The sequence below is a fragment of the Phaenicophaeus curvirostris genome, chromosome 17 (assembly GCF_032191515.1).
Source record: "Phaenicophaeus curvirostris isolate KB17595 chromosome 17, BPBGC_Pcur_1.0, whole genome shotgun sequence".
Classification (NCBI taxonomy): domain Eukaryota; kingdom Metazoa; phylum Chordata; class Aves; order Cuculiformes; family Cuculidae; genus Phaenicophaeus; species Phaenicophaeus curvirostris.
In genome coordinates this window covers 8,556,179-8,572,084 of record NC_091408.1, presented here as the reverse complement: position 1 = coordinate 8,572,084, position 15,906 = coordinate 8,556,179, and the positions used below count along the sequence as shown (strand labels likewise).

Sequence of the window (15,906 nt, the reverse complement as noted above, 5' to 3'; positions counted from 1 at the left end):
TTCATCCTAAGTGCAGAACTTGTATCTTCACTGAGGTTGGGAATCAAGTAATACATCGTATATCTTGGGTTAATCTTTACCATGTCAGTAAGTTCTCCATGTGTCTAAGATGCTGCAGTGATACTAGATAGCTGTGAAGTCAAGATCTTTGTTATCTGGTTGATTCAGCCCGATAGTGAAGATTGTTCTACTCTGTACGTGTCGATAACAGGTATTAGAGCATGTAAGGGTAGGAGATGCATTACTTGTTGAACAGAATGTTGAACAGGCCTTTCTTCCACAGTGAGGCTTATGCGGAAGTGATTTAACTGGATTACCCGAAAGTCAGGTGTGGGGTAAAATCAGGGAAGGAGGCTGTCCCATTTTTGTCTTTGGGATGACTTTGTAATATTGAATCTTCCTTATCAGAAGAAGACAACTTTTGTTTGAGAATACTGCTTACCTAAGAAGCTTAATATATGAAAATTTAGTAGCAATTGGAAGGCCTGATGTTTGCTCCTTTATGGAAATAAACTGCAAAATCTCTAGTAAATATATACAAACCTCAGTAATGACCTATGGAACCTTCACCTGAGGCCTTTTAAGATATATAGCTAAATGCTTGCTACATTCTGTGGTTAAGTTTTCTTAATTCTGTGCTTGAGGAAGGAGGGAAAGTGCTTTGGAACAGCCAAGTCCAGATTATCTTGGCGTGTTTATCCCATCCAGGATAAAACAGTGCTGGCTAATGTCCCTTTATTTGAGGGTAAAGGGGTTTTGCTCATAGTGTAGTAATAAGGAAAATGCCTCTTACATTGCTTCCACGTTATAGGAACACACATGATCCAGTGAGGATACTTATCACTCCTCAGGTGGCAGGAACAGTCTTCAGTGTTTGCAGCCACTAAAATGTGAAGCCATGTCAGCATTGACTGAGGCTTGCTGTACTCACGTGACTGTCCTTTAGGAAGCACTCACATTTGCCTTTAAAAGATGTGGCTGACTTCCCAAATAAGGATGGCAGTGGTACTCTTGCATAATTTAGCATTTCATTTTCTGAAAGCTTTGCTAGATTTTAAAGTAGTTTCCTGTAGTTTCCTGGAAAATCTCGATACCGGAACATGAAGCAAAATCTTACATATGGAAAGTACATGAGTTGTCTTGATATGGCAACTTCTTTTGTTACTGACAGGCCTGTAGTAGCTGCGTGCTCAGTGGGCTTGTTTCAGAACTCTAGTCACAAGCAGCTTCTGATGTCTTTATGTCTAAAGTTTGATTCTGTTTAGGACTTAATGGCACCTACTGAACTTTACTAACAGGTATTGAAGTGTTTACCCAGTGAGTGAGGGTGAATGGGTTTCCATTTTTGCTGAGACACATTTTTGGGAGGGAGTAAATAGATTTTTACACATGTGTACATTTGGGTTGTATGCATCACTGAAACTTGACTTGTGTTGAGATTAGCAGTTATTGAGCTGAATAGCTTTTTGTTAGTATGCTGAACAGGAAACTAACAATTCCTGAGCTGTTCTTGGGCACAGTCCTGGCACACCACACTTGTAGGTATCTCTGTTACATATATGATTTATGATTTAGTGAGCGGCTTTACAGAACCCGTGATCAGCTGGATCAAAACACACTAAAGCAGTGTTTGTGATGCCATCGTGAGACTTCTTGCTGTAGGGGTTTAGTCTACTGTATAGAGGCCCTGGTGGCCTGTGTGAAAGGAGGCTAATGACTCTGTGCTGATGGGTGGTTTCTATCCTGTCTCCTTGAGGGTAGTCATCTTTCACTTGCAATGCACTGAAAATCAGTGTAGGTTAATCCATTAGGAAGCTTTGTTGAAGCTGATACAGCTCCTCTACTTGAAAAGCATTGCTCTGGGGCATAAAGCAGGTGCTCAGGCTTGCCACAGTTACTATTATATGAAGTGCAGCTTACATACATACCAAGCTGGGGTGTGCTGCCTAGGTAAATCTGATTTACTGCATACCAATTGAAACAGTGATGCTGGCTCACTGCCATCTCCTCCTGTTAACCTGAAAGTGGCAGTGAATAGAAACAAAGTTAATGCAGAAGAAGGAAAATGAAAAAGAACCATCTTGTCAGGCGGTCTTTTCAGTGACAAAAAAAAGACTTTGTGACACTAAGAGCAACTGCTTTGTGCCCTACTGTCATATGATTGAGCACAAGTTATTTTTCACAAGTTGGACATAAGGCTGGAGGGGGCCTGCATTGAAATCTTTGCCTTAGTTGTTAAGCCAAATGGCTTGACATCTTGGACAAGGAGAGGTAGAATCACCGATTATTGTAACAGCTTTCTTAACTTTTGCTGGTAGGAATTGGGTTCTAAAAAGCAAGGTGAACAAGTTCACATGTAAAAATAGGCCATTTGAGACCTGCTGTGTAGACTTCATTCCATGATGTTGGTAAGAGTGGGTTGCACAAGGGTAATTGACTCTTTCAATATGACGCACTGATGATGTACATTGCGGTTCTGCCACTTTATAAATTTTAAGTATCAAATTGAGCAGCATTGCTAAATCTAGGCTAAATCTAGAACAGTGCTGGTACTGATAGCGTACTGCCATGTTACTAGAACCAGCTTAAGCAATAAATGCTTAAGTTAAAGCTGCTCTTAGTTTGCACTAATAACACAACTTTTGAATGTCTTTAGGACTTGAATACTGAGAATTGTGGAGTTCTTTACCTATGGAACAAAGAGAAACAGAAGATAAATTGTAGTTCTGTAATATAAGCTGTCAGAGAAATATGCCAGTCTTGCATTTCCTATTGGGGGAGACTTAAAGAGGCTTGAGTTAGACCTTCAACATGGGAGTGGTAATAAAGCACTTTCTTCCCTCTTTTTAGCTCCAAAATTTGGGCATTAACCCAGCAAACATTGGATTCAGTACCCTAACGATGGAATCTGATAAATTCGTCTGCATCAGGGAGAAAGTGGGAGAACAGGCACAAGTAGTGATAATTGACATGAGCGATCCAACAACACCCATCAGACGTCCGATTTCTGCAGAAAGTGCCATCATGAATCCTGCCTCTAAAGTCATTGCACTAAAAGGTGAGTAACCCTTTCTTGGTGCAGTATGAAACCTGTTGTTTAGCTGTATTACTCCTTACGTACGCCCTTAAGCTTAAGGTTGGTGTAAGCTTTCGAAGAAGAATGTATATGAGGATAAGAATTCTTGCCTGAACTTGCATGTTGTGGTTTTGGCAGTGGATTTTTCAGTAATCTTTGGATGATTTGCTTCCAAGTAGATGTGAGATGCCTGGGCTTGACACTGCAGCCTTGGATTCTCACTCAGGACTGGGTGAACATATGGTATATTTTCCCTTTAAAGGGATGTTGTAAATATGATGGACACTTTTAGAGATGAATAGGGCTGTGAAGCTACTCTGACTCTGCTGGGCCTTGCTCTTTTGTTGTAGCTCTGGAGAGCTTACTAGATACCAACAAATTGTTCTAAGGATGGCCAGTAACTGTGAAAGTCTGGACGTACAAATGTTAAGATTGGCAGTAATGAGATCTTGCGATAGAACACCTTGGCTTACCTGTGCCTGTGGTGTTGATACTGGCTTGAAGTAGCACTCTGAGCTCAAAGAGTTTTTAATGCAACTCTGACTTTTTTCTTAAATGACCGACTTCTAGTATTTATTCTCAATAATTGTTACTGACTATGTACTTTTCTTCCTGCATCTTATCTAAACAGATGGTGAGTGAACTTTGTTGCAACATTCCGTGTTTGGTTGTACAGAGTGGTCTAATCTCATTAAAAAGTACTGAACTTTAAGGGAGCCATTTGACGGTTCACTTCATAGCCAGGTGGGGGATCTTAATCCTCAAACATTATTAGAGTGAAAATGTTCCTCTACTGGCTTGTTGCTAACCTTTCGGCTGCTTTGGCTATTGACTGTACCTAGTGAAGGAGAAGAGCGTCCTCTTAATGTCTGTATGTGTACGTCTAATGAAAGTACAGTTGATAGACAAAACCAAGTTGCGGTACTTTTATGAGAGACCTCTGCTAGCATGTCCTGTGTGCTATTCATTTCTGCCTAAGTGTTCTTTGTTGTGAAAAATCATGGTGAAATTACTTAGGGGTCCAAGAAATAACTGCCCTCCAAACTGGCACAGAACTTGTAACTTGATTTCAGGTGTACACTGACATTAGGGGAAAACTAATGTGTTAATGTGTGACTTCAGCTGAATCTGTGATCCAGCTAAGAATCTAATACATCTTGCAAAGAACTGCCTTAACTGGGGTGTCAGTAAAGGAAGCCATGAAAAAATTATTTCAAATCTGTTTAGAATTCATGGTCCTTAATCTTGGACCACTTTAAACCAAACTATATTGGCAAAGAAAGTGCCTTCTCTACACTAGCAGAGTTTCATCTAGCTTTTAAAAGGGAAAAGCTAACCTACTAACTAAATAGATTATTAGCTTCAAAGAATATAGCTTTATTCTTGCCAGCGTTGAGACTTGCTCAAAAGGAGTATTGTTCTGTCCATGAAAAGTGAATAAGCTCATCCTCTGAACCGATAAGGTTGAGTGAATGATGTCACATTGATGTGTCAGTTGTATTGTCAGGTATTGCAAATTTAGTAGTCTCTTTTTCTGTCCATAATCTAATGACCAAAGGAATGAGGAGAAAGGGGATGAATACAGCTACCTTACCTTACCCACAATAACCAGCGGAACTACAGTGAGCTGCACTGACAGTGGGGTTTAAGGTAGTCTGGCACTCCAGACTTTCCCTGCTGATTGACCAAGGCCTCGGTTGTCAAAACTGTTGCATATTGTGACTCAATGTGCCATGATTGGGAGTTGCTCATAATCTGAGGATTATTGAGCAATAGACGTACAAACCCACCCTCAGAAAAAGAAATGAAATGGTTCTTGATTTAATCTGAAATACAATATGCACAATTTCATTTCTGGATTGCATGTTGCATTCTCCCGGTGTACCAAGATTTATGCTTTGTCCTTGTGTTCATGATTCTCTTGCTTTGCTCTGTACTGAGAGTACTCCCCAGTCGGTGTAAATGGAGAATGCCACACTCAAGGGTGCGTCCATTCTTTGTGGAATGGAGAAGCTTCATGTTGTGGTGAACTGAAATGTAAATTCTCATGCCAGTGTTCAAAAAACAAATCTGCTTACTTGTCTACGCTTGTACAGAATCGTCTGAGTAGACTGATCAGTGTGATAGCTTGACGAGGAAAACTTGTCTGGCTCCTTGTCTTTGATCTTGGCCTAGGAATATGTTCAAGAAGACCTAAGACTCAAACTCGCACTTGCCTTCGCTATGACTTTATAGCAGGTTCTGCTGTCTTAATCAAATAACAGATTTTTTTTTTTTTTTTGTCATTTAGAGTTCTGAAGTTTGTATCAAGTTCACACTTAAGAAAATGTACTGCTATGGCTCCTGTGGCCCCAGCATCTAGAGCCAGCTGCCTGTTGAAGCTTCTAAGCTCATTTCCAGCTGTAACACAGCAGTCAAATTTATTATAGAAAATAAATGGGCCTGAACTTCTATCTCGTTTTAGTATCTTACCAGTTTCTTTGTGCTCTTAACACTAGGAAGGACACCCTGCTTCCTTTTCAGGAAGACTGACTTTGAGACCAGTTTCTGTATGCACATACTGGTATTCCTGTTCAGATGGTGACTAGAGCCCTTCTAGAACTACTTGTCTGCCTTGTGCTTGTGAGGCTGCACATTGTGGTAGGAGGTTCCAAAATCAATCCCTTGATAGCACCAGTCCACTGCTGGATAAATTGTTGTCCAGTAAAGTAAATATGCTGTTTCCAACTATCAGTTTGCATTTGATGTTAGGGCTTAGGCTTATTGCATTTGTATAATACAGTAATGGCACATGCAGAGCAAGGTGGTCAGAAACAAGCTGCTTTTGGTCCCAGGAGAGCTAGCAAGCTGTCCTAGGAAAAAGTTGATTTGGTTTACAGTTCTTTATGGAGTTAATCCAGGGAGCATAAATAATGTATGTGGCAGCTCTGAAGTCTTGCATCATTTCTTGGCCCTGCGTTAAACTAATGCACTCAATTTCCTGTGTAAATTATACTAAAATGTTATGCGGTCCGCGAGGCATAACCTATGGTTAGTATCTCTTGAAAACAATTCCTCAGTATCCAACAGCCTTCATATATCAAAATTTCTTAGTGGAAGGAACATCTACCGGTTTGACAGTCAGAAGTGTTACTAGCAGGGAAAACACTCCTGAAATGTGGATAGAAATAATGGCATTACAAGCCAATACTCTAGCAGTCTGAGTGGGTGTCCTGTGAACAGGAAGCAATATTCCTGGAGCTGAGTAGTCTCATCTGCAGTGAAGTAAAACACGACTTGGACTTCCTGAAAAGAATAGAGTCCCTTATTCTTTGTAGGTTTATTCCGTTAACATTAGTTTTAAGTCTACCCTTACAAGCTGCTTCTGATACTTTAAAAGGAATGTACATGCAATATAGTTGCCTAAATCACGAAGCTTGACTGGAATTAAAGGTCCAAATATTTCTGTACTTTTAACTGCCCTTTTCAATAGGCCCTTGCTGTATTACTGTTGTACAGGGTCCATCCAGCTTGTTGTTAAGTGCACTGGCTGTTTAACAGAAGAATAGAATGGAAGCTGTGATCTTCAGCTGTCTCAGGAGCTGCTGTGAGTCTTCTGCTGTTGGACTCGGTCCAGGTCATCTACAGCAGCTACTAAATTGTAAAACTGGAGCCATTCTTTCTAATAATTATATTGAACTACAACTATTGGACAGCTATAACTGGGTATACCAGTGCTGCTACCTAACCCAGAGTTCATACAAGCTCTGCAGCTTAGACTGCCTTTTAACTGCAGCATATAGTTAATTAAAATGTCTATGCTAGTTAGTAGTTTAAATGTCAATGTAAGCATTGGAAAGGAGTAGCCTTTTTTTTTTTGCTTCAGGGATAGCAGAGGCTTTGGGGATGGGGAAGAGATTCTGTTTGATGGGAGTCGGGTATCAAAGGAGACTGAGATGTGACAGTTTACTAACCCTGACCATAACCTCGCTGGAATAGCGGATTAAATAGGGTACGTGTAGGTAGGCAGACAATAGGATGGCTGCTATGGGTCATCTGTCTAAGGTGTTTCTTGGGTTTTGTCATACCAGCTGGGAAGACACTTCAGATCTTCAACATTGAGATGAAAAGTAAAATGAAAGCCCACACGATGGCAGAGGAAGTGATCTTCTGGAAATGGATATCTGTGAATACAGTTGCCTTGGTGACAGAGACAGCAGTCTACCACTGGAGCATGGAGGGAGAATCACAACCCCAAAAGATGTTTGACAGGCATGCTAGTCTTGCGGGCTGCCAAATCATCAATTACAGAACAGATGAACACCAAAAATGGCTGCTGCTGATAGGAATTTCAGCTCAGGTAAGTTACCTGGAAACAGCATGCTATGAAAACAATCAGGAGACTGTGGCCCCATTTCACTTAATAGCTGCTGTAGTTACTTAACTTGGTTTTGATAGATGAAAAATTAAAAAAATATCTTTTGTGTAGGAATAAACTGAACTTCAATGCAATTAAAATGTTGGAGGAAGGGATGAGAGGCACTTTCTGCTTTTTAATTTACTGTCGCAAGGGTCTTGCTATAAACATTTGAAATCTTATCTCTAAAAGCTAACTTTTCTTCTTTTTTCCAGCAAAATCGTGTGGTTGGTGCAATGCAGCTGTACTCAGTTGACAGAAAAGTCTCCCAACCTATAGAGGGCCATGCTGCAGCTTTTGCAGAATTCAAAATAGAGGGGAATGCCAAACCTTCTACTCTCTTCTGTTTTGCTGTGAGAAGTCCTGCAGGGGGCAAGGTAAAACACAACTGTTTTCCTGTTCAGCCGCAGAAGAACTCTGTACTAATAGACTTCAGCAATCACACAGTTTAGTGTATGCTGTCTGAAAAACAGCCTGGGAACCATGGGCGCAGCGTATTTGGTCAACATCGAAGTGCTTTCTTTCAGTGGGATAGAAACTGCAAACAGCTCGAGTTGCTTGGGTTAAACTTAAAAGAAGAACAAATGTAGATGCAATGAGAACTGAGCTCAGAGTATTACAGTATCGATTTATGCCCACATTATTTTTTGTGTTAAGTCATTAAGTAGCCTCATAAGGTGTGAATACACTACAGAAGAACTAGATAAGCTTAGTGCTGTAGGTAGGTTGTTTGCATCTAACTAATTGTGGAACTGCAACTTCTGAGCAGTCTGTAAAGAGCTGCAGCAACACTGAAATGTCTTGAGCTTTCTAGTCTTATCCCACAACATTGCTGATGAATTAACAAATCTCACTCAAAACATCTTGAACAAGTTGTCTTGAATAGAAATATAATCTGCTTTCATAGAAAGCATGCAGGTTTTGGGGTTTTTTTTTAAGTTTGTGTTACAGAGGGTTTTTTTTTTTTCAGTTTTTGCTGGTTTTGGCCCTTATCAAGTTCCAGAAAACTTGTCCCTTTGATAAATACCTGGAGCGCAGTTCCCAGACTGTATTAGTTCAGTATTGGGCAGACATTTGTCAGCCAAGTGTGGCAGATGACTTCAGCAGCACGTCTGTAGAGAGGAACTTGGTTCATGTGGCTGTACTTGCAGGCAACCTTGTGACACATACACTTTTCTTTCTAGCTGCACATAATTGAAGTAGGTCAGCCAGCTACTGGAAATCAGCCGTTTGTTAAGAAAGCTGTTGATGTGTTTTTCCCACCTGAGGCGCAGACAGACTTTCCTGTGGCAATGCAGGTAAATGTTTGACCCTCAAAATCAATGTTATTGCCTGACAAATAGCTGCCATCTGTGTTGTAATGAATGCTTCCTGCTAGTGCTTTGCTGTCATTCCTCCTAGTTCTAGGAGGGGTGTCAGTAGATTTGTGGGAGCTAGTCTGGACATTTAAAAAGTAACACAAAAATATATATGCTGTTACAGTGTTCAGATATGCCAAATTAGAGTTCTACTAAAGACAAACAAATCCCCAAAAGACAACTAAATGCCCAAAAAACATCAATGTCTTCTGTTAGAATGTCTCTAACATCGCTTGGGCTATTAAACTTTCTGCTGATGCTCAGAGTTCTAGGCAAGAAGTTATGGTGCTTGATGTAGCTTCGTATGAAAGTGATGTTTCATCTACAGTAGATGTCACGGAGACAAATGGAGCAGGGAGTCCTGTATCAGCCTGCTTCCTGTATTAGCAGCACAGAAAAGGCATTTTGGGATATTAATGGGAGCTTGTTTAGGTAAGACCATAGCTGGTTGCCTTGACAGACCAAACTTCGCTTAGCATGTCTGCAGGACTAGAATTGTGTAATAAAAGAAAACTATTTGGTCAGCAGTTGCATGCTCTGAATCCAATAGACCAACTTTGTTAATTAAACCAAGAGATGCCTTCAAGTAAAGTAAAACAAGCTGTCTATGTGCCAAGATTCATCTGGCTCTCTACTTCAGCATAAGGCTTAATTAACAAAACATTGGAAGACATGTTCCAAAATGGAAGTGCTTCTTTGTATGAAGCCTGTTCTGCCTTGAAAGCCTCCCCAGGTTAACTGACTTGACAGGTAAACTGGAGTACTCAGTAGCTGAACTTGGTTTAGGTCCTGCTGGTGCTTTGGATAGGCCTTGTTGGAAGAGAGTGTGATTAATTCATTAATATTTCTGAACAGAAACTTGTACTGACATATCTAGACTAGAATGCTAACTAAGCCCAACCCTTCTCCCTCAGCCTGACTCATTAGCATGAGGAGTACGTCCTTTGCTGCAGATGAATTTTAATTTCCCTTCAGCCTCTATTCAGTGAAGCTACAGTTCCAAACAGCCGGCAAAGCTGTTCATTGCTTTGAGCCTGTAAGGAAGAAGCCCGAAGCTATATTTGTTCTTGGTGTCAGTGCAAAGGCATGTAGCTGCAGTACTGTCTTGTGGCTCAGCTGAAGGCAGCTGTCTTAACTGTTACAGTCTTAGTCTTAACTAATAAAACCCCATTTCTTGGCAGATTGGAGTTAAGCACGGTGTCATCTACCTGATCACAAAGTACGGATATATTCACATGTATGACCTGGAGTCTGGAGTGTGCATCTACATGAACCGTATTAGTGCTGATACTATATTTGTCACAGCTCCTCATGAACCTACCTCGGGCATTATTGGTGTGAACAAAAAAGGACAGGTAACAAATCCAGCGTTCTATTTTTGAGCCTTCTGAAGCTCGGATGGAACGTAAGAAACCTGATGAGTGACTTGATCTGGCAAACATCACAGAAGGGACCAAGTAACTTTGATTAGTCGGGTTTTCATGTCTCCTAGTACAGAACTGCTTGGGGAGGAACTTGTTTTTTTTCGTAATCTACTCCTTCACTGATGGGCTGCATTAGCCATTTGGTAGCGATGTTTCATAGCAGCTGTGGAAAGGAGAGTATGCCTCAGTAAGCCCTTGATCTTTTCCAGGTGCTTTCTGTATGTGTTGAGGAAGACAACATAGTGAACTATGCTACAAATGTTCTCCAGAATCCTGACTTGGGACTGCGTATGGCTATACGTAGTAATCTGGCTGGGGCAGAGGAGTTGTTTGCCAGAAAGTTCAACACACTGTTTGCTCAAGGAAGCTACGCAGATGCTGCTAAAGTAGCTGCATCTGCACCAAAGGTAAATAACTCCAAAGGTAAAGCTTAGAAGTCATGGGAATTTGCCTTAGCTTAGTGGACTTGTTTAGCTCACTTGCATTTCAGTACTTGACATTCTGAAACTTAAGTGCAGCAATAGTGGCCTTAATTCTATACAGTTTGGTTGCTTGTTTTGAGTAATATATTCTCTTGTATCCTATAGAGAAGCATCTGTTACACTATTCCAGCCACAGGCTGGGCTTGCTGTGGCTGCTGACCTCTTGCTAGAATGTCGTTGGTTTGAAGGATCTCTACCCTGAAGGCTTAAGAGGAGATGCTTCAGTGTATAGCTTAACACCTGTTTTTTGTCTAATATTATTCACCCTTCAGTAATTAAACATTGCATGTCTCTGTCTTGTGCCTCTTCAGGGAATTCTACGTACCAGTGATACAATCAGGAAGTTCCAGAGTGTGCCAGCTCAGCCTGGGCAGGCCTCTCCCCTGCTCCAGTACTTCGGAATATTGCTTGACCAGGGACAACTGAACAAGTTTGAGTCTCTGGAGCTCTGTCGCCCTGTCCTACAGCAGGGCCGCAAGCAGCTTCTGGAGAAATGGCTGAAGGAAGACAAGGTAGGCTTGATCACGGCACTAGCTTAATTCTGTTGCCTTGTAACAATTGAGTGTGAATAATAATTTTGTTGATACCGCATCTCAATTCTGCTTGACAAAATACCACTTCTGATTTCAGCTGGAGTGCTCAGAGGAGCTGGGCGACTTGGTGAAGACAGCTGACCCAACCCTTGCACTCAGTGTCTATCTTCGTGCTAATGTGCCAAACAAAGTGATTCAGTGCTTTGCTGAAACCGGTCAATTCCAGAAAATAGTGTTGTATGCTAAAAAGGTAATGTGGATTATCACAAGCTGCTGGACTATCTTATGTTTAATATGTGCAATCTCAAGCTATCTTCCCCGAGATAAGTTTGTTTCCTGTCACTTAAAATTGATAAGTAGGTAAGTTGGAGAAACGGTATTTTCTTCATTGTCAAAGTGCAAATCATAGTGTATGACTAAGGGCTGATAAATCTCCAAAACGTTAAGTTAGGAACTTCCAGGATTTTATTAGCTATCAAATTAATGGACTGGCTCAAGCTTATGCTAGACACTAAAAGGAAGGTTCTTCCTAAATTTATAAGATTTCTTTTTTTGGATGGATTACAAAACAATTTACCTGATATCCACTTGTAAGTTCAGGACTTGACTTGATATATAGTGCTTTAAGAGTGTCGAAAGCTTTGTTTCCTTGTAGCTTTCTTACCTAGCAAGACAAATAGGTGAAGCTGAACTTCTGTGTCAACAGACAAACGATGCTTTTGTCTGAGAATTCCCGGGAGATGGGTGCGCTAACCTCACAGCATTTAGTGCCTGTGCTAAAGAATCTGAAGCCTTACAAGATGTGTAAGGCTTTCCAGATGTGCAGGACTGTTTCTGATATCTGTAGGTTGGCTACACCCCAGACTGGATCTTCTTACTGAGGAGTGTGATGAGAGTCAGTCCAGAGCAAGGCCTGCAGTTCTCTCAGATGCTCGTACAGGATGAGGAGCCACTGGCTAACATTAACCAGGTGATGCCTACAACAAGAATACTGGTCTCTTTCTAGAGGTAATAGCGTAGTACCATTTGGGGGTCTGGTAAGGCCAGTTCAGGTCCCTGGTTGACCTGGCGGCCACTTTTGGTTAAATGGACAGAGAAATAGGGCAACAATTTACATTATTAAATAATACAAGCCACTTGGAGGGAGTCTTAGCTTTTCTTGTAGCAACTATCCCAACGAGAGAAGGGATGGGATTTGTATGCTCTGTTAAAACTATAGAGAGTGGGTGGCAAAATGTGGTGTAAAAGCTGGAAGTAATGTGCCTCTTATGTTCTAGAGAAAAAGAAAACAAAGTGTCAACTGTGTCTCTATTTACCATGGTAGTAATGTTATGAAGACAAAGGGAGTGTAGCGTGCTAGGTGCTGCGATGAGCTGCCTTTCTAGCCAGGCCATTAGCATGTACAGATAAATGTGCATGTGTATATATTTAGACTCCTTTTTTCTAACTTGACTGATCTCAACAGATTGTGGATGTGTTCATGGAGAACAGTCTTATTCAGCAGTGCACTTCCTTTTTGTTGGATGCCCTGAAAAATAACCGCCCTGCAGAAGGCCACCTGCAGACTCGTCTCTTGGAAATGAATTTGATTCATGCCCCACAGGTAAGACCTCTTAACCTAGTTCCTCCAAAAAGTGAAGGAGAGACAGTAGTAAGCTTGCACAAGAATATGATATCTGATCCTGATACCTATAAATAGCTCAGCAACATCAAAGACTACTACTGAGTCACTGCTGTGACTTTTCAACAACTTTTAGGCTGAGCTGCTCCTATTCTGTGACAATCTGAATATGAATTGTAACCTCCTAGGTTGCAGATGCCATCCTTGGAAACCAAATGTTTACGCACTATGACCGTGCTCATATTGCCCAGTTGTGTGAAAAGGCAGGCTTGCTCCAGCGAGCTTTGGAACACTACACGGATCTCTATGATATTAAACGTGCTGTTGTTCATACTCACCTCTTGAACCCTGAGGTAAGTCTGTTGCACAGAGTAAGAAAGTGAAAGCATAAGTGAAGTGAATGCTCTTTAGCACTTCTGAAGCTGCTGAAATCCCTGCAGCTGGTCTATGATGGTTTGTAGGTACCAGAGTAGCACGTGTAGCTGTGATTCAAGAGCATTTGTCCAGTTTAACCATTAAACCATAAGCTATGTTTTTGGTAGCTTAAATCTGACCTCACTTTCCTAGGTGCGCATTTCAAGTCTTGCTTCAAAACTGAATTTTTGTTGTAGTTGTAAAGATGGTAAGTTTCTTTTTAAGTCTTAGGAGTCTTCCATGCACCAAGACCACTCTAGTAGCTGGTTGCCACATTGTAGAAGTCAATCAAATCCTCTATGAAATTTTACTTGGTGTTTTTTTCTCTTTGCAGTGGCTTGTGAACTTCTTTGGCTCTCTCTCAGTTGAAGACTCTGTGGAGTGTTTGCGTGCCATGCTGTCAGCCAACATTAGACAGAACCTACAGCTCTGTGTGCAAGTTGCTTCTAAATACCATGAGCAGCTTGGTACCCAATCTCTTGTGGAGCTTTTTGAATCTTTCAAAAGCTATGAAGGTACAGTATTAGAAGGAAGCAGCTTACTTGAAAGCACTACTTTATGGAAGCTGATAGTAAGGATTCTGGCTTTTGTGAGAGGTACTTGTCACGTGGCTAGAACTTAGGATGCATTTATCAAAGTGAGTTCATCACAGTGAGTTCTAGGGGTAGCTTTGTTCTAGAGTTTCTTAACTCTCTTGAGTAAAGGGCAGAAAGATGAAATCTGAAAGAAGGGAAAACATTCTTCTTATTTTTCCCACAGTTAAATGAAAATTATGCTCTCATCAGGGTTGAACTAATTCACGAGCTGAAGCTTGTAACAGTCTGCACTTACTTTATTTACCTTGCTAACCATGTTAAAAACACAACTCTTTCTAGGACTGTTCTATTTCTTGGGTTCCATTGTAAACTTCAGCCAGGATCCAGATGTTCACTTCAAGTACATCCAGGCAGCTTGCAAGACTGGTCAGATAAAGGAAGTGGAAAGAATCTGCCGTGAAAGTAACTGCTATAACCCAGAACGGGTGAAGAACTTTCTGAAGGTAAATATTCTGTCCAAGGAATTGAGCAATCCTTTGTATGTTCCACTTTGCTGCAGAACTACAGTCTTCTGGTGGAGGGAAATAGCACCTCAAGGTTTAGCTGACTTGACAGTGGGTAGTCTGCTCTGTACCTGGAATAGGAGTCTGGTCCAGATAGTTGACCCAGCAACTGTCTTCTGAATTGGTATGTGACTTGATAGTCACTTTGAAACTAGGTCTAATGTGACACTTTGTGAAGAGCCTGAACTTTAAACTCAACTGATGGATTGGCTGCATGATATTCATAGTGAGTAGTTTGCTTTTGAAGTCAGTTGTTTGCCTGGTAGTCTTATATTTGAATGTATTTGGACTGCTAGTGCTAAGGGAACTTGGCCAGACTTACCTGCTTTAAAAACGCTTCAACAAATGGTAGCTGCTTGCTTATGTTTTCTTTTGCACAAAATACAGGAGGCAAAACTCACAGACCAGCTCCCTCTGATCATTGTTTGTGACCGATTTGACTTTGTTCATGACTTGGTGCTCTACTTATATCGCAACAACTTGCAGAAGTATATAGAGATCTATGTACAGAAGGTAAGGAGAATCCAGTTTTAAACTCTTGCTCTTTTCTTTCCTTAAGAGGAACTTAACTCTTCAGTAAAACTAAAGCATAATCTGCTCTATCTCTCATGCTCACAGTTCTTGTGTGTACTTTTTTTATTAAAACCTGTAAGGGTAACTTTTCCTGGAATATATATACAAATGCATTAATACATGAAAACTTGCTGCTCTAAAGCATAGTTTAAATTGTTAACTAGAACTTTCCCATATGGAAGGCTGAGAGTGGGTTTTTAGTACTGCTAACAACCAATTTTACTGATCGTGGCTTATTTTAGGTGAATCCTAGCCGTATACCAGCAGTGGTTGGAGGGCTTCTTGATGTGGATTGTTCTGAAGATGTCATTAAAAACTTGATCATGGTGGTTAGAGGCCAGTTCTCAACAGATGACTTGGTGGCTGAAGTAGAAAAAAGAAACAGGTAATGAAAATGCGTCTGTAGATACTGATGTTGGGCCTTCCTGACCCTGGTATACACCCAAATTGAACTGTATCCAGTTTTGTTGAATGATACAGTACTGATATTGGTTTATATTTCTCTGTAGAAAAGCAGCTTAGATTTGATAGTTTTGATTATTTGGGCCATATAGGAGTGCCTAACAGCACTGCATAATGAAAAATATGGCTTTTGAACATATAGCCTTGGAATAAATCTGGATAAAGTTGTCTTGATAGTCTCATTGTTGGCACACAGCTTGTGTAATTAGTTTATAGTTACCTGTAAAATGAGAAAATGGCTTTATGTAAAGAGACAGCTAATAGAACAGGAGATGGAAGGGAAGGTTGCAAAATTAGTGGCATCTGCAACCTTCCCTGATGTTAAACTGCAGATCTGATCTCTAGCCATTTAAGACTCATTGAAAATAACTGGCTGATCTCCATCTACTTTTACATCTGACCAAGAGACTTGCTTGAAGGGAAGGCCAGGTGTTAATGGGTAGCTGTCAAGCAAACTTGAATTTGACT

At 40.8% G+C, this 15,906-nt stretch overlaps 1 protein-coding gene across 3 annotated transcripts in view; it reads left to right on the top strand.

Moving 5' to 3' along the window:
• The window catches only part of CLTCL1 (clathrin heavy chain like 1), a 35,736-nt gene that overhangs the window by 5,412 nt on the left and 14,418 nt on the right, over positions 1 to 15,906 (top strand). For all 3 annotated transcript variants that reach the window (XM_069871202.1, XM_069871203.1, XM_069871201.1), the window contains exons 2-16: positions 2,851 to 3,058; positions 7,147 to 7,415; positions 7,688 to 7,849; positions 8,657 to 8,770; positions 10,012 to 10,185; positions 10,464 to 10,661; positions 11,048 to 11,248; positions 11,367 to 11,519; positions 12,117 to 12,239; positions 12,735 to 12,872; positions 13,079 to 13,243; positions 13,639 to 13,819; positions 14,180 to 14,343; positions 14,791 to 14,916; positions 15,219 to 15,361. In XM_069871202.1, coding sequence (XP_069727303.1) covers positions 2,851 to 3,058; positions 7,147 to 7,415; positions 7,688 to 7,849; positions 8,657 to 8,770; positions 10,012 to 10,185; positions 10,464 to 10,661; positions 11,048 to 11,248; positions 11,367 to 11,519; positions 12,117 to 12,239; positions 12,735 to 12,872; positions 13,079 to 13,243; positions 13,639 to 13,819; positions 14,180 to 14,343; positions 14,791 to 14,916; positions 15,219 to 15,361 — 2,519 coding nt within the window. The remainder of the gene's footprint in view (positions 1 to 2,850; positions 3,059 to 7,146; positions 7,416 to 7,687; positions 7,850 to 8,656; positions 8,771 to 10,011; positions 10,186 to 10,463; positions 10,662 to 11,047; positions 11,249 to 11,366; positions 11,520 to 12,116; positions 12,240 to 12,734; positions 12,873 to 13,078; positions 13,244 to 13,638; positions 13,820 to 14,179; positions 14,344 to 14,790; positions 14,917 to 15,218; positions 15,362 to 15,906) is intronic.